The sequence below is a fragment of the Argiope bruennichi genome, chromosome 5 (assembly GCF_947563725.1).
Source record: "Argiope bruennichi chromosome 5, qqArgBrue1.1, whole genome shotgun sequence".
NCBI lineage: Eukaryota > Metazoa > Arthropoda > Arachnida > Araneae > Araneidae > Argiope > Argiope bruennichi.
In genome coordinates this window covers 117,025,827-117,051,253 of record NC_079155.1, presented here as the reverse complement: position 1 = coordinate 117,051,253, position 25,427 = coordinate 117,025,827, and the positions used below count along the sequence as shown (strand labels likewise).

The window sequence follows — 25,427 nt, the reverse complement described above, 5'->3', positions numbered from 1 at the left end:
TCGCGGGAAGCGCGTCCCATCATCGGTAGGAGGTAGCCGGTCGCCACCATTTCTGTACCCACCCGGATGGCGACAACCAACCACCATGACGGAAGCTTTGCATCCTAATATCTCCTACGGGCTGTAAATAAGATGGTAGAAAAATTTATAGAATTTCGAAAATTACTTTGCTGTTATCGGAAATTGATATATCCGAAAACATATTAAATATCTACAAAATGAAATTCAGTCTATATTTCAGAAAATAATGCACTGTAAATGTTCGTTAGAGGTTGTCGACTTATAACGAACATCTAAAATAAGAATTCCCTTTCGATCTTTCCTGTGTGAATCTTTTGGAATTATTTAAAAAAATGTCCAACAATAGACTACCTTTTTCTGGTCCACCATATTATATAGCTTTGCTTATAGTCTTATTAAAAATTATAAAATATTAAAAAAAATGCATCTTTTATTAAATTGTATCATTAAAGTATATTTAGTAATTGATGAAAACCGGTGTCTAATTATCTTTCACATATTCTTAAAAATTACTCAGATATTTTCTACTACTCAAAATTTTTTAGAAGATAGTGTTTACAATGGTAGTTGGGCTTGAATTGTTTCTCTGAATTTCTCTCTTCCTTGAATTCCCTATTTAAATAGTATTATGATTAGTTCTACTTCCATTTCATCTACGTATTATAAAATTTAATTTTAATGTGATATTATTATAGCATTTTTTCCATTCTCAATTCTCTCTATTTTACTATCAATTACAGAAATAAAATTGCATAATAGATACTATCCCAAAAAAGAAAAAAACACCTCGTTGACATCCTTAATGCAGACTCTATTAGCACGAAATGCTCAACAATATTGTTATGATATTTTCACAATATTCTCCTGCATTCAAAATATCAAGTTCGGCTTAGTTAAGTTATATTAACGCTCCTTTTTAAAGCAACACTAGGAATATTTTGAGACGGACCTCGTCATTTTGAACCACAGTTAGTTGACGAGGACGACACCTAATATGGCACTCCACTCTCCAAGCTTCCCCACCACACCATCGGGAGGATATGTGGTCCCGACGTATTTAACGTGCACCAGATCAGCTTACACGACGACTTTTCGGTAGAATCAGGTCTCGAATCTGAAACCGTCCGGTTCCGAAGTCGAGACCTTGCCACCAGGCTCGTCAAATGACTATGATAAATGCCGAAAACAAGTATCTAGCATTACCCAACTAGACTAAACTTGTTTAATATATATATATCATCATCTATTTTGTACAACAGGGCTGTTTTGACGTTTTCATACAGTTGAAATTATCTTATAATTTTAAACGAGCAATTCCGGTATCTATATAAATTTATTTATTTTGTGTATATCAGAAACAGCTCTAACGATTTGGATCAAATTTTATATGTAGATAAAATTTTTCTTTCTAGGTTTATATATATATAGGTGTCTTTCCTGGAAAAAACCGCGATTTTACACACATAAAAATATTTTTTATAGCTAACTTTTAAAGCCTTTTTCTATCTGCTGTCATGTTGACAACGTCATATAGTGATCTTGGACCCGATTTCATCATGGTAAAATTGAGTGTAAATTCAAAAATATAGGTAATGACAGATAAACTGTAAAATGAATACTATAATATTGCAGATTGTCTCGAATAGCATATTAAACTAAGTACATTCAGGATTTTTTTTTTTATTTTTATTTTAATGTGCAGCTTATATATAGGTAAGATTGAAAAATATTCATTTGCAATCGGTATGTGATTCGTATCTAAATATTTTCTTTGAAAAAACACCTTACATTTTATGAAAAACAACAACAAAACTACCGAGTGAAGCTCGGTTTTCCAGATATTATTCTTGAACTATATTATTCTTCAACAATTTCGAAAGCATAGGGAGAGATCTATCAAAATGCCATTGAGAATATTCTGAAGCAATTCTTGAGGCCGAGATGGTCTGGTGGTAAGATCTCGGCTTCAAAATCGGCGGGTTTAGGAGTGAGACCTGAGTCCACGGAAGAACCGTCGTGTGAGCGGGCCTGCTCAACACTAAACCGTCAGGGTCAAACGCCCTTCCGCTGGTGTGATGTGGAAGCTTGTAAATGAGGGTGCCAGTCCAGGCATCGTCCTCGTCATCCGACCGTGGTTCAAAATTAGGAGGTCGGTTCCAAAATAACCCTAATGTTGCTTGAAAACGGGGTGTTAATATAAATAAACTAAACTAAACTCAAGCAATCCTTTTCTTCAAATAGAATAAAACTTTTTAATATACATTAATCTCGTATTTCACACTATCAGACTGTTTTAACGTATTTTTTAAATTGAATGATATTAACCTGTTAACTGAGGATTAAACATGTGTTCAACTCGTTTCACAATGGGGACAATGGAACATTCATAATATTAAAGCAAATTTCCATGACGAAAAATGTCATCATGCCCATTGCAGTAGTAGTTCGTGTATGACGAAATATTTCGTCATAACCAGTTAACAGGTTAAAGAAAAGGGTTATTTCAGTCATTACCGGGCGGGATCTATTGAAATGTGTACCTTTGATTTTGATGCAATATGCTCATCTAAATAGGATGAAATTAGTTCATTCCACACGAATCCTATTTTTTTCCTATTAAACTTTTTAATCTTTTCGTTAAACTGGGTTGATATTCGTGAAAAATAAAGCATTTTCCGTCAAATGACAACGGTAGAGGCTGAAAAATAAGTATATTGTATTATTACAAAGTATATTGCATTATTTATCGAAATAGACTGAAAATTTTTTCACACACACACATATATATATATATATATATATATATACTCATTCTTCTCCAATTTTACACTCTGTTTTAACATTTTTTTTTAAAGTTGGAATGGTATTGGTGAGAAATTCAAATTCAGTCACATCACTATGAGATTTGTAAATAAAGATATATATAAAGGGTCATTCACTTTCACACATTCTTTTAGAAAAAAGTTGCGGTTTATAATTAATGATTATGCGCAATTAGAAATTTTAAAAAATAAATACGAGTTTGGCATCCTTGAATGAAAGAGATTTTCAAAAAAAAAAAAAAAAAAAAGTATCGAATAAAAAGATTTGACTAAGATTCTAGAAATTTTTGCTTTAAATGAATTTCGTTTTAACTTTACTAAAGCGTCATTTTAAAAAAAAATTATTTCCCAATATTTTTGTCATAGAAAAATGTCCATGATGGAAACTATCTGATAAAGGTTGGCGCGTGGTTCACATTTGAAACCCACTTTAATCTGGCAGATTTAGTGAAAAACTCTTGTGTCTGAGTCAGATGAAGCGAAGTATCAACTTTGATAATTGATATCTCTGCCACAGATCGCCCCAGAGATTAAAGTGAACCAATAGAAGGACAGCGAAATCAAAACACAAAGTGATAGAAAAATCGAGCAAAAATGGCTTATTTGCGAAATTTGTTCCAAAGGATACGCTTCGCTACTTCTGCATTTCGCAGGCATGTAAGTGCTTTCCATACGTTTTCATTTTGAGCGAACTTTGATAATTATTTCATTAAAACAATCAGAAATACGATTATACAAGTTAATTTATTATTTGAAAAATTCCAAATCATTCGACAGTTGTTAGATGAGCTTTTGATATGAAACTATTTGCTGTACCCATGACTTTGTTGGTGTCTGTTTATTCTGTATGTATGTAAGAAAAAAAGCCTTTGCTGCTACAGATCTCCTAATTATTCGTCATTTAATCAATCAATAGTAAGAAAAGGCATAAAGCACGTATTCGTAAATCGCGAAAAGAAAATTGAACCTATAAAAGACATGTTTAAATTACTTATGAAAAATTAACTAAAAATCAGAGAAAAATTTTAATGAAGGTAATGCCATTATAAAGCTAATGTTTTCTAATGAAAGGTACTGTAAAAATAGTTATTGTGCGTGATTTATTCAGAAATTACAATGCAAATATCTAAAATCTTAAAGTTCCTTTTCTCTCCTGTTAGATGTAGAAATTTTTTAGTAGCTCGATTAATCCATATAGGAAGCAAGAAAACGTATATTAAATTTCGTTTGAATCGGTCAAAAGATGTAGATTTGCATTCATTTTAAATGAACAAACAAATGAATAAAAGCCCATTCAACACACACATACACATCATTCGATATAATGCAGTAAAATTCGTTATGCTGCATTATGTGCTTTCCGACTCAAAAAAGACCACCGTGTCTGAATAATCTTGGCTGCCAAAGCGGAGAATTCCAGACTCGAAACTCGATCCCGCCATGAATTGGAAGTTTAGAAATACGTGAAGTTTTCATCAAATTTGCTTTCAAAGCAGCCCCTTATTTCTCCGCAACAGGGCACAAACCTAACTGAACAGATAATTTATACCCTAAAAACCATAGAGTTGAGCTAGCTGTGTTGGATTTTGAAAACTGAAAGATTAAAAAAAAAAAAAAAAAAAAAAAAAACGAGATTTAAATTACCTTTATCTAATTTTAAACGTTATAATGGATTGTATATATTATTTCGTGAGCCCGAATTGCATCGCAAAGAAAAGTTATGTTTTTCGCGAAACATGTCATGTTTTCCGCCCTTCTTGTTTCGTTTCGGGTTTAAATAAATATTCTAATATTATATTTGCCCGTTATTATCTAACATTTATAACTTTGCTATCCTGTTTCTATAACACTGCCAAAATCATAGGGCGTAATTGAAAATGAGGGAAAATGGGGAAGGGGAGCAGAAAAAAAATTATGATCTTTTTTTTTTTTTTTTTTTTTTTTTTTTGGAATGCTCTTTGCATATAAATATCATTACTAGTCCAATCCAATTTTACTTTTCCCGGAATAAATACATAGCAATAATTTTTTTGACTTAACTTATTTGAGTTGACTGCGCAAAATAGACCTCTAAGTGTCATCCGGATTTATTATCCGATAAGGAGGGAGGATGAAAGTTTCAGCACTGGATTTTCACATTAAAATAAAATGTATTAATATCAGAAGGATGGAAGGAAGCTGTGAGTATTAAGAATACCCACACAATGAGTTATAAATTACGATAATTGTTTAATTAGATCGAGAATAAATTATTAAAAAGTGATCATTTCGTACAGTATTTTTCATGTAAAAAAATTGGTGAAATTTCTGGAATTCCACTTCAGTACGTGTTATGTAGAAAGGGGGGGGGAGGGGTAAATATTTCAGAGCAATATCTGCATTTATTTTATTTTTTTTTTTTTGAAAAATTCATATTTTGTTGAAAATTAATTAAAGACATTTTTGGATGACCCTGTTTTCATTCAATAAAGCCGATTTCTTTTAGATAATGCAAAAAGTGATAATTTTTTTTCCAATTGTTCCCTTCTGTGTAACACGCACGTAAGTATTTCCTCTCTGATATTAATAGCATTTTATTTAAATGCGAAAACCCAGAGTTGGGTTTTCCCTCTGCCTTTATCCGGTAATATCCGGATGCAAACAGAGGTATAAGAAATACGTATTTTACTACGTATAAGAATTACGTATACTACTTAGAGAAATACGTATTTTTTTTTTCTGTATTTGTCTATTTTTTATGATAGTTCGGTTCGATTGCATCCTGCATTGTGCAATCCATATTATTTCTTACAAAAGAAATCATTGGTTTGAAAAGCTATAATATTACAAAAAAAATGTATAAATTTGGTGTTTTGATCGTATACCAAATTTTATCCTTCTTGCAGAATACATTTATCAATTATAATGTTCATAGACAAATAGATGTATTCGAAAAATTGTAATTTTTGGACTCAGGAAAATCTAAAGCATTCATCAACTTCTCGAGTCCGAATTTTTTAATGATTACAACACATCTTCTTCGGATATGAGAGAGTTAAAAAGAAGCATGAACTAGATGCATGAAATTAAGTATCAAATTTTGAACTGTTGTTTCCAATGGCATTTGTCATAGACAAGCCCGCTGACGAAGTCAGCGAATTTAAGCCGAGAAAGCGTCTCTTGTTTAAGTAGCGCCATCTAGGGCAAAGAGTATGTCTTAGCTACTCACGCGTCACTAACCTTTTTACGGTGCGGACTTCATTCATGCATTTCATACACTCATCCACAGATCGTAATTTAGACTTGAATCAGAGAACGATCACCTCTGAACCAGTACCCCCAGTGGTATTGTCTCGACATGGAGGACTTTGTGACCACGACAGATTTATACATGCATCAGCCGCCACATACGCGGGGAGTCTTCGGTCGGCGGGGTTGGAGCTCACAACCCAAGGGATGTGAATCCAACGCCCTACCAACCAGGCTATCCCGACCCCAAATTTTGAACTTTATTTATCAATGGAAAGAGTTACTAAAATTCTAAATAACAGGATACATCTTTCTTAGAGGTAATGATAAAAAAATTTTTAGGACATTACTGGCGCTGGTTTAAATTGTGTCTTTAAGAAGAAAAAAAAAAAAAAATGGAAATGGCAAGCGATTCAAATTTTTTACAGAAAAAATTGACTTAAAAAAAACTGATATATATATTATTTTCTGATATATGAAGTATTGTAATCGTCAAAAACTTTGAGCTTGAGATTTCGACGACTCTCCATGTTTAAGACCACACGAGTCCAGAAAACTCATTTTTTGGAATTACGTCTGTCTGTGACAAAGATAACTCAAAAACTTATGAGCTAGACAGATGAAATGTGGCGTATGATCTTTACCTCATATTTGTAGATTTTTATCCAATTTTGAGTAAAATCTCTTTAAAGGAATTCTGTCTGTCTAACTGTTTGAATATAAATTAAAACGATAACCACAAAATGAGTAGAACTAGACGGAGAAAATCCGATACACAGATTTAATACTTGCCAATTGTGAAACTAATTCCAACAAGGGGTTAAACATCTATCCATGTGTACTTTCAGAAGTATATAAATCCGATAACTCAAGAACATAATCGCTTAAATATATCAAATTTGGTATGTGATGTTGTGATTTCAATTGTATTTCTGTGTCCAATTTGGGTTGCAGTCGGTTGGAAAAAACACAAATTCGATTTTCGAATACTATTAACCGCGTGTCAAAGATTAACCGCCGAAGATCATAATATGTTCTGAAAAAATTTTAAATTCATATCAGGAACTAATATTTTCTAATTATGATAGCCAATGCCATGCAGGTGTTCTGTGTTTTACTCAAAATCCAGAATTTTTTGAGGGAGATTGGGTGGGTTACACTTTTATTACAGAGTGGATGAGAAAGTTTTGGAAAGACGACTTTCGCTTTTTTTAAACAAATTTTATTATTTCTCGTATACGTAGTATAGAGAAAGAAAATCAATCAAATCAAAGAAAATCGTCAAAAAATTCGAATGTGAGATTTTGATGAATCCCCACGTTTCGGACCCCCCGAGTTCGAAAAACACATTTTTGGAAAATGTCCGTCTGTCTGTCTGTGACAAAGATAGCTCGAAAATACTTTGAACTAGACGTTTGAAAAATGATTTACGGTCTTCACAACAAAACTGCAGATTTCTATCAAATTTTGAGTAAAATCAATCATAGGAAGTCCGCCTGTCCGGCTATTCGAATATAAGTTAACACGATAACTAAAAACGAAGACAGCTAGATTGATAAGATTCGGCATATAGATTTAATATCTATAGAGTAGACACCTATCAAAGTCTGAACCAAAACCAACGACCTGTTGGCTGACTGTCGGTCTGTAGTTTCAGAAAAATGAAAAGCGGTAATTCAAAAACACAATGTCTCATGCACAAAAACGATTTTCGAATACTATTAATGCATAGTAGGAATTAATCGCCAAAAACTCGTCAAGGATGACACGATAGAATCAGTAAAAATGCTAAATGGACGCCGAAAGTTTGTATTTCGTAACTATGGTATACCAATGTCATGGAAGGCGTTCTCCATCATGACGAGATTTCTAGAGAATATGCGGGAAAGTTTTGAGGAGACTATTTCCAATTGTTTTGTTAAAATGAAATTAAGCGATTAACAACCGTTCCTTTTAAAGAGAGCCTGAGCGAATTCGAAAGCACAGGTTCGAAGCGATTCAAGTGCTCTTAAAATAAACATCTCTTATTTAATGCAGTTGTCAACACCGCTACGTTACTCGATCTGTTGAAAGTACTACTGAATTCTAAGTCATAAAAAATGAAAATTTATCGCTCTCTTCATCATCGGCCGTTTGATGCACATTATTTTTAGCAAATGATTTGATGAATGACAATGTTTATGGATGAACCCTCTTTACTTTTCATGTTAATGTTGTTGTCAATTTAAAGGCTATGACATCATTCTGTAAAAGATGAATTTGAGAATATTACAGAATTATATATATATATATATATATATATATATATATTTTAGTGATAGAATGTCAGGATTTTAACTATTCTTCTACATAGCTAAATATAATTTTATACAAAAAAAAAAGTGTTATGGTGCAAACTATCATTTAATTTTTGCTTAAAAATTATTTTACCGCTGTTGAAATATTTCTGTGTAAATTTATCCATTTCATTGATTTCGCTCATTAGAATTAAACCATGATTAAGAAACTTTATTACTTTCTTCATTGTCCATATGTATTTATTACTTTGTCTGTCTTTGAAATTAATATAATTATATAAATGGTAGTGGTTTCTTATTAACAATGCATACGAAAACAAATTTGCGGAACAATTTTCCAATTACCTTTTCACTTTGCTTTTAACTATGCTACTTTTTTTGGCTATAATGCTATGTTTTTAAACTATTTTCTTTCTTTTCTTTTTTTTTCTGTATCTTTATTTTTCTATGTTAAAACAATGTAGAATAATTAAAATGTTATAATTAAAAATGACATTTAGCAATTCAAAATTTTAAACTAGGAATCTCCTTGGCTCTCTATTACATTCTCAAGCGTAAAATGATACTTTAACAAGGGTTCTGGTAACATAATGATCTGATTTAATCAAACACCATGAATTAGAAAATTAGATTAGATTCAGTAAATTATTTTAATTTCTCCTTTTTTCAAAAATTTAAGCAGTTTATTAAGGAAAATGGAAGTATAGTATTGCACAAATAACTTCTTCTTTTTTTTTTTCAAATCGTATTTTATTCAAGCAATTACCTAAAATATTTTTAAGAGACAATATTTCAAGTATTTGAAGAAGTATTAATTTTCTATGACAGTCGGAGTCATCTAGGTCTAAAACTTGATCTATGTAACATATCTAAGCTCTGAACAATTTTCAAAATGAACTGAAATAAGTCACAAACACCGAAGTCAAAATTTTATAATTATAGTAATAATAGTTAATAATTTCAGTTTTAGTTTGGAAAAAAGAAATTTAATATTTGTTTGAAAGTCAATTCCTCGCAAAGAGGGACTTGTTTGAAAAACAGGAATTTTTTCCTATTTTTGTCAGTCAAAAGAAAGAAAAAAAAAAAGAAAAGAAAAAAAAATTTTCAAAGAAAAAATTTCTTTTTTTTTTTTTTTTTTTTGCAAAAGGAAAAGTTTTATATCAGAGGAAGAAAAGGGATCCATTGCCGCAAGATACTAAAATGAAAGCATTCTTTTATTAAGGAAAAAATATTGATGGTGAATCTATTTGTGTAAAAAGAACTGTGTGTATGTACATGAAATTTTATACTCTATTATATATAATGTATTCAAATGCCCAAAGTTTAAAATTTCTTGTAGATTATCATTTCATGCTTTGTATTATCTTAGATGACATTTCGCCAGTATAATTTTAAAAAATGGTAGGAAAAAAAAATGTGGGCTTCGCTGTAGAAATCAAATATTTGTCTTTCTAAAGAAATTGGTTTTGCATTTTGGGCGAAATTTGCTAAATTTTGAGAAATTTTTAAAACATTCAGAACTGAAGATAAAATTCCACCATTCTAATCGTTTGTTATAATTTTTCAAATTTTGTTTGAGGTGATTATTCGGGCATTTCTTTCTTATTCAATGACGATTGAAATACCTTTATTCATGAATTTTTTTATTAATTGTATTCCTGGTGAATTCATCGCCCATTTGTGGATGATCTGAAGGAAATTTTACTTCTTCACTGATTTGGCAAATGGCCAAATTAGGAACCCATTAATATATATATATATATATATATATATATATATATATTACATATTACCACAGGATAAGTCAATTTTGCTTTATAGCATTCAAATTTGAAATCAGACGATACCGTTTAGACTGATAATAACAGTTCTAAAATGCACAAAGTTCAAATGCAACAAGAATTTGTTTCATATTTGTTTTCTAATATTCATACCAACTTGCCATAGAATAGTAAGTCGTAAATTAGAAATCTGCATCACCATAAGATTTTAAATGTATTTTCGTTAATAATCCTTGATTTTGTCAGTGCATATAATTGTCATAAAGAAAAATAAAAGTTTAAAATCGATATCACTTTTTATAACGTTATTATTATTATTTTATGTTACTAACCACATTTGGTAACCGGCTTATTTGTCGAGATTATTGATTTTTTACTGTTAAATGATTAATATGGAGTACTCATTTTTTTTAAAAATAATCACCAATCTATTAATTACCGCTCTTGCAAAATAAATAAGTATATATACATGAAATAAAAGCGGAAATGAAAATACTACTTCGGAATAATATTTTTTTTAAAGCATGGTTCTAATATTGGTAATGTCATACAATTGAATATTTTAGTAAATGATCTTTGATATAGTTCAATACGGGCTTAATTTTAAGATCTGTACCCAAGACCTATAACGGTGCGCAATAGTATATGATTTGATACAAAATGCATACATCATTCACAATTTGTATTGATCGCCGGTTTTAAAATACTTGTAAATACATTCATTTGTTGCTGTCTTAAATGGAGTAGCATAAGGTAAGACTTATATTGACAGCTACTAAATATTGACAGCTACTTTGATACGGGAGTTTAATAACAATTCTAGGTACTTGTCACTGACCGAGAGAATAAGTTGACTGAATATTTGGATTTGATCTGATCGTGACATATGCCGTTTTTCTGTGAAAAAGAATGATGCATATTTATTCGAATAAACTTTGATTCTAACACCAATGAACTAAAGCTGCAGCTGCGATACATAGTGTTTGTAGCGTTTTAATGATTACAGTCTTTAATCATAAAAGCGGTGTCATCAGCAAAGATTGTGAAATCACACTTCGGAAAATATTAGGAAATTCATTGATGTATAGGTTGAAGTATGAAGAAGACTTCCTCCTCCCGCTTGAGCTACTGCTTCAGATAGGTTTGGGGGAGACAATGATATCTCCCACTTGTATTCCAAAGTTAAGAAAATCGAGATATGAATGAATTATTTTAATTAGTCAAATAATTAATGCAAATCAAGGAAAATCAAGTTGCAGCAATTTGGAGATCAAATCATTGTACCAAATTTTATCAAAAGCTTTTCCATTATTTAGTAAAAAAACATTCTTAGTTCCAGATTTCGAAAAGCCATAAATTTACTACATAACATACAAAAACTGTAACTAGTGGTTAAATTTCTTCTCAATCTACATTGTTCGATGGTGATGATATTGCTATATTAGCACAAAATATTGTGCAATATCTCCACTAATTGTTCAATATTCAGAGAGTCGAACAGCATCGTAAAAAGATATAAAATATATAAAAATGTTGTTCGATATTTTGTGCTAAAAATTTGCTATCTTCACAATATTGGTTCAGGTTTTTAAAAAACACGGATTCGTACAACTTTGATTAAACTTCTAAGTAGCAAGATGGAACGATAATATTGAAGAAGTTTAAGGTCTGAATTTGATTTTGGGTTGACTTGTTGGTAGAGAAAATGTTGTCCTATTTATCTGCGATTTTGTGTTGATATTTTAAATCCCATACAACATCATAAAGTTGTAGTAAGAATATTGTTGAGCATTTTGCTCTAATAGGGACTGTTCCTGAAGTAGAAGTACAATTGAAAGAAAATATAGAAAACTAAAAAAATTCTTAAATATGAAGTTTAAAGAAAAAAGACCCATTTTAGGAAATTTATTCGTTTTTAGGGTGTAAATGAGTTACAGATTTTGAAGACATGAATATGTTTTAGGTTTTTGTGGAATTTTCAGGAATTCTTCGACGTCGGTTCTAATGCATCGAACCAACTCTTGGTTTTCGATATTATTGCTATGTTCAAATCTATTCTTATTATTGCTGGTTGATTTTTCAGTTGAGGTTAAAGCGATGATACTGTAGGTCTGCTGCGAAGACGGATTGTGATTATTGAGTTGGCATAAATTGCTCGTGTCTTTGGCTAAGTGTCTCTATATCCTTTCCAAAAAAATTTTTGGTTCAATTCCATTGCATCCTATATTATATCGTCACTGAGTTCCAATTTAAATTAGAGGTCATAGGATCTTTGTCAGGTTCTCCATACATAGTTTCAAAGCCTTTTGATTTTAAAAGATAGCCTGTAATCAGGCTTATTTTATTTTCTCCTTTTCAGGAAGAGCTTTAAATTTTGATTTCGAAGCTGTTTTGGGAGCTTCTCAAAGAATTTGGTCTAGTCCTCTAATTGCAGTTTTAGTATCATCATTATTAAACATATTGGTTTTTTTTTATTTTTGGTTTTGGTTTTTTTTATTAAAGACATGCCGAGTGTTCTTCCAATTAATCGATAAATAATAGTGAAATTTCCTGTGTAAGAGGTAAATATTACTGGGAAGTGTTATAATTCAAACAATTTAGCCTTTAAATTTCTCAGTGGTAGGAAATACGCTTAAGACTAGCGAAATCAATAATAATATTGAAGCAAGTGGGATATACGAATAGGGGAATGATATGGATTTGGGATCAATCTTTTATTTAAAGTCCCCTATTACCACAAAATTTCCAACAGCATTATTATGATATTTTCATGATATCGTCCGACATTCAAAATACCGGACAACATTTGGAAAATCGCGTGCAGTATCTTGTGCTAATAACATATACTGTAATAAATAATTTTTCAAAACACTTCACATTTGTACGTAATTTCTTTCCTGTAAAACTCTTAAATGATTATAAAAAGGTAAGATAAAATGATTTATAGTATATTGTGGCCGCTCAAGATAAGAATATCAAGCGAAAAGAAAAGAAAAGGAATGATAATTTTACAGGTATGGAAATTTCACTATTGCATTTCTTGTTTTTGGTATTCTTTACTAAATTAAATAAGTTGGACCAATTTATTAAAAATTCAATTAAACAATTGCTTTTAATATTGGTTAGATAGAGCCAACAATTATGAATATACATACTTGTGATTCTATGATTATGGAACAAACTTTGAGAGGTGCTACAGTTTACTAATATAGATATACATATATGCATAGGAATTATAAGTTTCATAAGTATCGCGGGAGATCACTGCCACGATTAGAGGGAGTAGTCTCCTAGAAACTTTCTTGCGTATTCTCCGATAAAGGTGTTATCCCTCATCTCTAGTAATAAAAGTATTGATGTTGGACAAAGCCGTGAAAGTCACGAATGTTCAGATTTTTATTCCAAGAGTCCCGAACATGAGGTTTTTGTGCTTCGTAATATAGTAAAGAAAAATGAGCATTTTTTCAACTCATTAAAACCAAACTTTGGCACAGAACAATTTTAGAAACAAGATCACATATCACAATCCATTATCTAAGTCCTTGCATTTTTTAATTATCGGATTCATATGCATGCATAACTATAAGAAGACGGACGGCTAAGCCTTTGATTAATATAATTTAAAATTCGATACGGATTTACCTTTATATTCTAAAACTGTATACGAATTTCTTTTTTTTTTTTTATCGACGTTGTTGCGTTTTTGAATCATTGTGTTTGCATGATTGAGAAAGTACAGACTGTTGACCTTTTGATACATTTTGTTCACAATTGGATAAACACATGCACTTTAGATGCTAAAACTAAATAAACAATTTTATTCTAATTAGTCGTAATGTTTTTGAGTTATTGCGTTTGCATGTATACAAAAGTAGAAACTGACAAACTGTCACCACCTTGACTGATATGGTTCGAAATTTAGTTTGGATTTATACTTTAGATATAAAAATCTTTAAGATAAGTTTGGTCACATAGTTTTTTATGTTTTATAATTTATATTGTTCACTTTCATTAGACAGATTTATTATGGATAGGCTTCGTTTTAAATTTAGTAGAGATTTACAAATTTGAGTAAAGAGCTTTATACCAAATTTATCCTTCTAGATCAAAGCATTTTTGAGTTATCGAGTTCACAAACAGACAGAGCAATATGCAGGTATAATTCTAAAAATGCGTTTTTCGCATTCAGGAAATTCTAAAATGTGGAGATCGACAACGTATGAGAGCAAGCCTCAAAAATACTACTTTTATTAAACGCTATAGAGTTAAAGCAATGATGATTTTCCTACTACTTTTTGAATTAAAATTACGAGAAAAAGAATATATATATATATAATGTTTCTGTTCTTCCAACATCATTTACTTTCACAAAATGTGCATCTTATGCATATCACACAAAAGTATTAAAAGAAGGTCAGCATGACAAATTAACTGAATTCCATTGATAAATATAGCAACAAGGCGATATACGCATGAAATATGAGTATACACACATTTTTTATACCATTCTTTAGTCTATAAATCATACAGCTTTTGAAATTTTATTCATATTTTGATTAGATTTAGAAATATATTGAGCTTAAAAACATTACTATATATTATAAAATCACGTCCATAAAGCTGTTAGTAAATATGATTCTTTGTCAATCTCTAAATAGCATTTGCTTATGATTTTTATCCTTATTTGGTTATTAGAGATGAAAAAAAAGTTAATTTGCATGTGAATAACCGATGTCATCTTTGGCATTTCTATGCTTTGACTGCAACCGGTTGCTTACAAGGGCACAGTAATTTGACGTTACTGTCGCGACTGATGGTCTGAAATACACTTAAAACTTTTGTTGCATTGGATTTCCTTCATGCTGGACGCTTCAATGTGTATCGACTTAGCTGTAAGTAATTTTAATGTTCTATAAAAAGTAAGAAAGCTTTAAATCCGTCGCATCAATCCTAATAGTTTGATTTCAATAGTGCTGATTGTTGTGCTCACAGGGTCATGATATTTAGATCAGGAACTTCCTTTCTTGTATTAGAATCTGATGTGTCGAATTTTTCCATTAAATTTTTTTTTCTCCTACTTGAAATAAACAGAACATATTATTTTGCAATTTTTGATGATAAAAACTATTTAATTAGATTATTTTTATAAGCTTGCATCTACAAGTTATGACATTGACGCATTGTGAAATTTGTAGCATTTCAAAGCCAGACATGTTTATTTCATTTAGATAACGAATGTTTAAGAATGCTATTAAATGTTTATTAATAAAAATTTGAGTTTTCAACAATTTTAATCATGTAAATGTAACTATGAAAACCATAGATGAAGAAAAGTGCTGTAAAGTAATATTTTGCTTAAGTTTTATGTTAATATCCAATTCAGGTGTCGAATGTTTATTGGTATCGGCATTTATAAAACATAATTATAAAACTTACTTTTGAATTTACAAACTCACCAAGTTATTTCAATAACATATGTTCTTTGTTATTTTAAAAAGTATTTAATATTGATACTTGTTTTTATTTCATAATTTAATGGAATACAATTATATATATTTGCGCATTTTAAAATTGCCCGTTATTTTGCAATATTACTATGTGTTAATATCCTGTAACTCTTGCAATCAAAAAATTAATTGCATAAATATTTTTATAACTTTTATTATTCTGTTATAGATTATTCAACTGAGAATTGTTATTTTGATAGAATTTCTTTGCTTTTATTAGACATTTTTGTCATGTACATACTCATCTTCTTTTTCTTTTTAAAATCGGAATATGATTACATTTTTCATTACAATTTAAATTGTTTTTATTTTAATTTGACTTGTTATATTTATCTTAATATTTTATTTAATAGATTTTCTTATTTCATATATTAGTATGTTAAAGTTATTCATATTTTTGCTTTCAGATTTTTTAGTAAAAATCATATTGAACATTGTAATATTCTTTATATTTAAATATTAACCTTTATCAATTTATTTCATATATAATTTTTTTTTCTGTGGCACTTAATAAGTTTTTCTTTTCTGTTAATGATTTTTTTTTTTCATTATGCATTTTGTATTTTTATAACTTTTAGATTAAAAAATTTTTCCTACTTAAGTCGTAAATTTCCTTGTCAGTATTTCATTTTTTAAAATCAATTTAGAAATGTTTATAATTGGAATGATTTTAAAGTTTGCTGCAGAGTCTTAACTAATATTACATATTGTCCTTGTTTTTTAAGATTGTATTTTTTTTTTCTTTCGGAAATAGTGAAATACATTAAACGACAGTTTTGACAAAACATATTAGTTATTAATATTTTACTGTTTAAAATAGATTAAAAATATTTATCTATTTTGCCTGAAATATTTTATTACTGCCCTTCAAAATTTTGCATTATTGTCAGATTTTTAATTGTGAAATGTTATTTTAAACTTTCTCTTAAGTTATCAATTTTTTTTAAATATAATATTTTTTAAATATTGATTTTGAGATATCATATTTCTTAATTTGATATAACAGTACGATTTTTTCTATTATAATTCTGTAAGTAATTTATTACCATTATACGTTTCTTTTTTTAGGAAAGAATTTAAATATGGTTTAGGCTAAATTGGGTTTTTGTTAAATTGTGTTACGTTACTTGTCAAAGTCTGCATTTCATTTTTCTGCGTTTTGTTTCATTTTTTGTACAAGATATTTATTCTGTAGATGAAATAAATTGGAAACTGCAAATTGTCTTAAAAATGATAGGATTTCAAATTTAATATTTATAATTAAAGAAATTTAAAGATGAATTGCTAAAAAGTTATTTATATAATCTACCTGTAATACATTTATATACATCTCTTAAATATACTTTTTAAATGCTATCGAAAAGTCTTCTTTATATATATATTGGGGTGGGTGATAGCTTTTTAATTACAAATAATGAAAATCATTATCAACCATCTTAGTTTTGGATGTTAAATTTTTAATTGTTTTGTCTAATAACTAAAATATTTATAATATGTCAGTTATATCATGTAATTAACTTTGCATTCTTGAATATTCTGTATGAAAACCAGATTGCATTGAATAAATTGTTTCTTTAACATTTTTTTTCTTAATATAAAAGTTATATTTTTATTCTAATTAACTTTGAATCTGGAAACTAGGACAAAGTTTCATTTGTAGTTATTTCTTGGCATATAACTATATAGTAAAGATATTGAAGAAATTCTAGCCATACAGGAGAATTAGGTACGTGGTGACGAATAGCATGTTGTAATGTTTCTAAGTCGAATAGTCACCAAACTTATCGGCCTTTTTCTTAAAATTTCTCATGTTAGTTGTCTTTGAGTATTTATAGGCTAGAATTTTTTCAGCATTGACAAGAATCTAATATCAGATTATTCTGTTTTATTAAAAATATACTTAATATATTTTACATGAAAATATATTGAAGATTTTGGATTAGGTCTTGAGAATGAAGTAAATTGCAGCATTGCTGTGTTCGTATAATTGAAAAATTTGACTCAAGTGAATATTTTTTAAACTTCAGCTTAGATATTTAAAATATCTTCTAGATATTGTAAAAGTAAGATGGGTATGGTGTATGCAAGGTGTGTAAATTAGATTATAAAATTTTCATGAAAGTAGATAATGAAGTAAATTGTAGAATGTTTGCTAATAGAAATTTATTAAGATTCATTTATATTCTTGATATTTTAGCAACTCAAATTATATGTAGGTATTAAAATTCTGAAAGAAAAAAAAAAGGGAATAGGTTAAAAATATGAAGTTTAGTTTAAGGCATTGATGTTTTAGTATATTGTTTCAACAATTTTGGGTTCTTCATTTGATAAAATATTAAAATGCAGTAGCTTGGAAATTCCTTGAAAATGGCTTTCAAACTTTCTGCATAGTTTATATGCTAGTAAACTGTTGTCGATGAACACCCAGGCAGCACATTCAGCGAGATATTTGCTTAATTTCAGTGAAGGCCCAATTGTGGACTAGTTTTTTGAACTTTCAAATTAAATCAATACTTTTAAATATTTTAATTGTTATTCATTTTTTGAAAAATATCTCTAAGTAAATGTTTTAATTACTAATCCAAATCTCAGTTGAATGTAGAATTTCATTTCTGAAATATGGCCAGTATTTTTTTTAATTACCTCAATAAACTATATAGCTGGGAATATCTTTTCACTAGGAGTGTATCTCATTTTTAAATTATCAGTTTTAAACTAATTTTAGATATTTTCATTTTTTTTTTTTGTTAAATTATAAATATATTTATAATTATTTAATTCTAATTTAGGAATTGGTGTACTTATTTTATTTTTTTTACATTCATCTATTAGTTATGTTTGTTGGCAAACTCTTCCTAACTTAATGTGGTTGTTTTTCTGGCACAAGATCTGTTTACAAGCTATGCTCTTAAATTGCTTAAACCACAATACAATTAAAAAAAAAAAAAAAAAAGAATAGAGCGATATGTGCGAGATTTAGTGTAGAACAAAACTTAATTTTGTTTTATTTCTCTTTTGTTTATTTTCTTATTTTATGATTGAAAATCCTTGAGTTTCTGTGCAGATGTGCTATTAGTATAAACCGAGTACCAAATATAAATGAATTGTAATAATAACTGCATTTAGTCTAGAAATATCTTTTGTTGTATAATATCTATCAGTGAAAAAAGTCGTAACCTTAGATGTTACATAATAATACATTGGCAATATGTTTTGTATTTGAATTTGTTAAATCGTAACTTATGTAAAAAATATATCACCATTGGAAGTATATAAAATTGTGCTTAAATTCTAACTTGCTGAGATTGAGATCTGCTAGATATTTTGATAAACTATGTATAAATTTAAATACTATAAGCTGTATATTTATGAAAAGAGTTTGAAGGTCATCAAGTTTATTAATATCAATTACCTCATTCAACTAATAATATTCTGTAACAGTTTTAAAAAAAATTATTAAAAGCAGTTTTATTAAGTTCAGGAAAAGCCATGAACTGAATAATAACTTTTAAAGCTAAAATGTTTTGTTACTGAATATGAATATTTTATTCGATTTTTCATATTCCTTTTTGTGTAAATTAGTTGTTTTATCTAACTAATGTATTATTTTAATGTATTGAAATTTGATCAAGTTTTAAGAATTTTATTTCTAGAAATAGAAAAATGTTTAGTTTGAATGATCTCGTAAACTAAAATTATTTGTTCTTGTTTGCAGGTTATTCCAATTCATCCTTTCTTATTGATGGAAGTGCTGGTAGGGAGTGAGGAATATTGCCGTGCCCAGCACAAATAAGCATTATCCACACTAGTGAAGGAATTAAGTGTATATATTGTTTTTATCACTCTTCCAGATTTCATCTACCATATGGGTTAAGCGACGTCCACATCTATTGCAATTTTTACGTTAGGTATAGCTTGAACAAAAATTTTTCGCAGTGGAAAGTTGCTGCTATAACTTTGTAAAAGACAAACAAATTTTTTAAGTCGTACATTTTAAAGGTTACTGAGTTTTCTAAATTTCTAGTATTAAAAAAAGAACACAAGGAATGACCAGTATGAAGCAAAAATCCATGCGACCCGGACCATCCGAAATTACTTACAAAACCATGAATTTCTTGATAATGGATCGGCCAACTGACTCATCCATTCCTGCCTTAATTGAGGTGAGCATACATTTTTAAAGCATTTTTTATGGTATAATTTTTATTGCGTATTCCTATGCCAATATATTATATTTGAGTACTTAGACTACAAGCTTAAAATTTTGGGAATAATTTTTTAGGTTGTTCACTAAAATTATTCGTCTGCTATTCCTATTGTTCTAATTCAGTTTAGAGCTGCAGAATTTAAAATTATGCTTAACTGTGTAAAGTATTAACAACCAGCCTAGATTAATATCATCTAGAGAAACATTGCTGGCTTTTCTGCTAATCTTATATTTAGACAATCAGTTAAAGTTCATAAATCATGATTCATACTGTGAACAGTATATTTTTTATGTGTTGTTAATATATCATGTGTGTAGTATAATTTTTAAAGCTGATTAAATTGATTTATATAGGAACTGAAAAAGAGGAATGTGAAAGATGTTGTGCGAGTTTGTGAAGCAACCTACAGTACTGAGTTGCTGGAGAAAGAAGGAATTAAAGTGTGGGTAAGTTGAATTTTAAATTGGTTTTCCTTTATAAATCTGGCGTATATTTCTTACCTTTTTAGTTGCAATGCTAATATTTAAGAGAATTTTACCATTTAATCCATCATAAATTTGTAATTGTTTGTATATTCTGTTTTAGTAAAAAGTGCATTTGACATTATATTTCAAATTTAATTTCAAAGAAAATCTAGAAGTGTTTTGAGTAATATATAATCATATGCATATCTTTTATAGCATGAATTGGTAAAATCTTGATGCATAAGCCTTTCCTTTTCCGTGTGAAGTTTTTTAGGGTTTAAATAGTCTTTGATTTCCTTATTATCTGGAAATGGTCTAGGTTCAAAAATTGTGCATTCCCTTTCTAGAATGTCTTTCAGAAATTTAGATAATACGTTTCATCCATTTTCTAGCCTATTGAAAGGGACTTTTTTTCTATCTTTTAATTGTCTTTATTTAAAGTCCTTTTTATCTCTACTTTTAAAATTTTATTTTGAAAGTAAATTTAATAGAATATGAGGAATTTGTAACTATATAAGATGAAAATAAAATTTATAATTCTGGTCTTTTCTTCTACTTAGTAAACCATCTTGTAGATATAGTTTTACTAGTTATATGCTATGTGGGGGAGGGGGATCTGTGAATTGTTTTTTATTACAGAAACAAGAGGTTAGTTTCTGATAGTTGGAAGTGTCGCTGATTAGTGAAATTTTCTTGGATGTTTCATCAAATGGTTAAATACATTTTAAACTTTTTTACGCTTTAATTCTGGCTGTAGAAATTATTAACTAATATTCAGTAGTACACAATTAAAAAGTCTACTTATTATTTTTAGTAGAATAATAAATGTAATATTGTAATTAGTATTTATTTGGATTAATTTACAAATATTTAAAATGTATGAGAATTTCAAAAAATCACTGCTTAAACTGGAGTAGTGCAGACAAAATAGGTATTCCATTGCTTTTAACATGTTTATACATTTACATTAGCTTTCTAAAGACAAATAATTTTTATATAAGTTTCATTTTAGATATGATTGTATTGGAATGAATGTGTTTAATTTTTCTTTTGTGAACTAAAATCTAAATAGTCTATTTTTAATTTTTCACATTTTATATTTTTTGAGTATGTTAAGTTTTTATTTCATTGCAAATAAATCCTCTATATGCAGGACTGGCCGTTTGATGATGGGTTTCCTCCACCAGCAAAAATTGTGGATGATTGGTTTGAACTCCTGCGCAACAGATTTAAAGAAGATCCCGACAGTTGTGTAGCTGTCCACTGTGTTGCAGGACTTGGACGGTAAATTTAATTTCATCTTTTTATATTGTACAAATAAGTACATAATTTTGCTAATTTTTTGGTGCTATCTTATGTTGCTTGCCCATTGTTTCATTTCTCTTGATATTTATCAACTCGTCGCCGAAATTTCAACTCGGAATTAGAAAAACATAGATTCAGAATAAAGTATAGTATTGAAACTTTTAACATTGTATCTTTATTGGTTCAACATACAGTTTAGGACAACAAACATAATTTTTTATGAGACCTAGCATAATTACTTCTCTAAGTAGGGAAGAAATGTGTAGATATTTAAAAAAAGTACCAATATTTTAAAGTCTTTCATTTGAATTGAATAAATGTTAAGGTATTTAAAATACTGTAAAAGAAAAATAGCTTTTGGAAACTCCAAGAAGTCATGGGTGGATTTATTTCCTATTAAAGTTCTGTAAATCTGAAATAGATGTGCAAAAATGTGTAAAACAAAAGATTACTTTAGGATATTCAGAATATGAATTGTAGAATCATCTATGCACAGCTTTTACAAGTGAAGATTTGTTCTTTACACTGTTGTTTGTGTATATCTAATGTGTTGAAAGTGGAAATAATTTTAAAAACGGCATGTTTATAAATGGATGGGACTAAATTGAATGTGGAAGGAATCTAACAAATGAAATTCTTCTTGCCTATAAATATGTACTAGAAAGTGTCAATTATCTTCTCAAAGTAAAATTTTAAGTTCATAAGATTTGTAATTAAACTTCTATCATTTCAAGTTCATTATAAAATAGTTGTAATGAAAGTTTTGGGTATTATGTATTTTGTACTGTATTAAAATGCTTGCTTTTAATAGATTATAATATTTATTATGTTCTAAATATAGAGAAGCAAAAATGATCAACTTTAATTGTGCTACTCCATAAGCATCCTGATACTTTTCCTAAAGAATTTAATGATTTAAAAAAAATCCTTTTCTATTATGGATAATCTTTTTTAATTAAATAAAAATCAATTTTTAAATATTTTGATAGAAGTTGCAGTATGTCACTATTAACATTTTGATGAGGATAGGAATTGCATATAATTAATGTCTTGCATAAATGAAATCTCAAACATTGTGCATTTTTTTTAAAGTGCTCAGCCCTGAAATTTTAGAAAACATTCAAAATCTGTTGAAAAATTTAATAATAAAAGATTGTTATTTTGAGATATATGTGTATAAATTTAATAGATGGATAATTCTTTTAATAACCATTCGGTTGGTCTGAAACTTGCATAGTATTTTTACATGAGCTAAGTTTTACAGTTTGTCCAGACATATTAAATATTGAGTTAATGTAAAAATATTTCAAGATTTATGGTTTTCTTTATTGTTTTTGCTTTGTGGTAAATACTTGCCTTTTAATGCCCTCAAATCTATGTAGCTTTATTTGAAGCCTCATCTTATAAATAACAAATTTTAAGAAAAGCAACTCAAATAATTTCTTTTATGGATTGTATTAAAAATTGGATTTTTGTTTTTCCAGAGCACCAGTTCTGGTTGCTTTGGCACTTATTGAATTGGGAATGAAATATGAAGATGCTGTCGAATTGATAAGACAGTAAGTATATATAAAATTATTAATTTAATTAACTGCATTTTTCATTTGATTCATTTTTGAAATAAATATTAACCTTGTGCTTCAAAAAATTTGTAATGAGACTTGTTAAAAAATCTTGTATTATGCTTTGTCAGATCTATTCAAGAATTTTTTAAATATCTTATTTTTCTAAAATTGTTTCTAGATCTTCCTTCCATTAAGTATTTAAAGCAATTTATTTTAGACAGAATAGCAAAAAGAAATTCTGCTTTTCAGAACACTTAATGCTTCTTGGTTTCTTGTCTGAAATATTATACATATAGGATTACAATAATATTTTTTAAAAAAATATTCTAATAAATATAATTGTATTGGAATTCAGAAATCTAAGAATTTTTTTTGGGGGGGGGGGGGTGCTAGGAAAAGTTTGATAAATTGAAATAATTTTAATTTTATTTTTCTTTACAAATACATGTTGCCATTATGTATATTTATAATATAACCAATGTAGATTTATAGTATAACAGAATTATGATTTTTCACTTTTCAGGAAAAGGCGAGGAGCAATCAATGCAAAACAGCTGCAATACTTGGAAAAGTATCGTCCAAAGTCGCGACTAAAGCTGAGGAATGGCCACAAGCAATGTGTTATTCAATAAACATTTCTTATTTTTGCTTTCTTTTTGCAACTGGATCAGTGTCTATGGGTGTACTTTATTTCTCTTGTAGTTCATTTCTCTGTAGGTCCTCTCCTTCTGTGTTAATTGTTCTCCTCTTTTAACAAATAATGTATGTCCTTGCATGTTGTGCTCTTATCAGATAGGCAAGTAGCGTCTCATCGTTTTAGAAGCTTCATCTGTACTTAGATTTCTGAATATTTTAAATGTATGTCAGTTAGCGAAGATGGGTATAAAAAAATAAATCAACAAAAGGGAAAATTTGCATTGTTGCTTTATGTTATCTTGTCTTTTGTTTCATTCCGTCTTAAGTTATTGAATTGATGTGGAATATCTTTAGCAAACCTGGCCGTATTGATTCTTTGTTGAATCCGAGTTTCTTGAAAGTAATTGGAAAAGTAGTCTACAATTTCATTTTTTGAACTACTTCAGAGACTTGTTTCCATTTTCTATGCAAAACCATCAGTTTTTACGAATTTGTAAATGACTTTTTGTAAACGTGAATAAAACAGTTTTGATATTTGTCTTGAATAGACTTTCTATGCAAAAAAGAAAAAAAGAATTGTAAAACCCCAGAGCTATACTTGTAATTTTTTGTGTAGATCGTAAACATGTTGTCAGCTTTTCACATTTAATTTGGATCTCTGTATACTGCAACATGTTTTGTGTATTTTAATAAAGATAGTTGAGTAAAAACCATTGTTTATTTTCTTTATTGCCATACATTTTTTAATGAATATTGTTTTATATTTGTTAAATCTTGTTTATGGATTCCTTTTTAAACTGCAATATTTAAACAAGGTTACCTAATGTTTTTTTATATAAGAACCACTTTTTAATATTGATTATAATTGTGCTTTGATTATTCATCTTATTTCTACACCTACACCTTAGTAATTTTTAATATTACTTCAAAAAAATGTAATTTTTTTCGTTAAAAGTATTTTTAGTTTGGTAAATTGAATTGAAAGCAGTACATTTTTTATACCAGATTATATATTAATTTTCCGGTGAAATGTTGGTATACAATTTTCTTCCTAGACAGAAATTTCAAAATGGAATTGCTTTGTGGTCAAGAACCATTTTTTCTATTAACCAATAATTTTTTCTATTAAAATTCTAGCAAAAATTTTTTTTATATACATTCCATAGAACTGTTCTCCCATTTTGCCTCTTTACATATAAACATTTACTGAATAACAAGTGCCACAAAAGAGTGTCTAAAAGATTGATAGCTTTAATTCTTAAATTAAAATTGGGCATTCAGTTGAATTCACATCAGCCGTTTGGCTGTCTTTAAGAAGAGAATTCAGAATTAAATATCATAAATTACTCTGATTTTTATATCATTATTCATTACTACAAACTTTAAAATAAAAAGTATTTCAATGTCTTTTTTTTTTTTTTTTCCTTTTTTTTCCCCCAAGTCAAACCCTGATGACAGATTTATTGCTTTGAACATCTTGAAATTAGTACCTACCTATAGTGGAAAGATTTAGTCCGTGTCTTTTGGCTCCTCAAATAAAGATAAACTTTGTTGATATAATTAACTGCCCGTTCATTGTTACGATATCAATTA

At 28.7% G+C, this 25,427-nt stretch overlaps 1 protein-coding gene across 2 annotated transcripts; it reads left to right on the top strand.

The window, feature by feature from the left end:
• The first annotated feature begins 14,906 nt into the window (after positions 1 to 14,906).
• On the top strand, positions 14,907 to 24,544 carry LOC129969448 (protein tyrosine phosphatase type IVA 1-like). Of its 2 annotated transcripts, none has more exons than XM_056084022.1 (6): positions 14,907 to 15,041; positions 19,372 to 19,819; positions 20,218 to 20,310; positions 21,482 to 21,612; positions 23,118 to 23,192; positions 23,722 to 24,544. In XM_056084022.1, the coding sequence occupies exons 2-6, from the start codon at positions 19,703 to 19,705 to the stop codon at positions 23,828 to 23,830; spliced, it is 525 nt and encodes a 174-aa protein (XP_055939997.1). In that variant the 5' UTR covers positions 14,907 to 15,041; positions 19,372 to 19,702; the 3' UTR covers positions 23,831 to 24,544. The 2 variants fall into 2 exon arrangements, with proteins under 2 accessions (XP_055939997.1, XP_055939998.1); XM_056084023.1 differs by lacking the exon at positions 14,907 to 15,041 and having other exon boundaries at positions 19,372 to 19,564; positions 19,681 to 19,819.
• Positions 24,545 to 25,427: the final 883 nt, after the last annotated feature.

Coding starts and splice junctions, on each gene's coding strand:
- LOC129969448 (XM_056084022.1), top strand. CDS start 19,703: ATGACCAGTATGAAGCAAAAATCCATGCGACCCGGACCATCCGAAATT. Junction 19,820..20,217: donor CCATTCCTGCCTTAATTGAG/GTGAGCATACAT, acceptor TGATTTATATAG/GAACTGAAAAAGAGGAATGT. Junction 20,311..21,481: donor AAGAAGGAATTAAAGTGTGG/GTAAGTTGAATT, acceptor CTCTATATGCAG/GACTGGCCGTTTGATGATGG.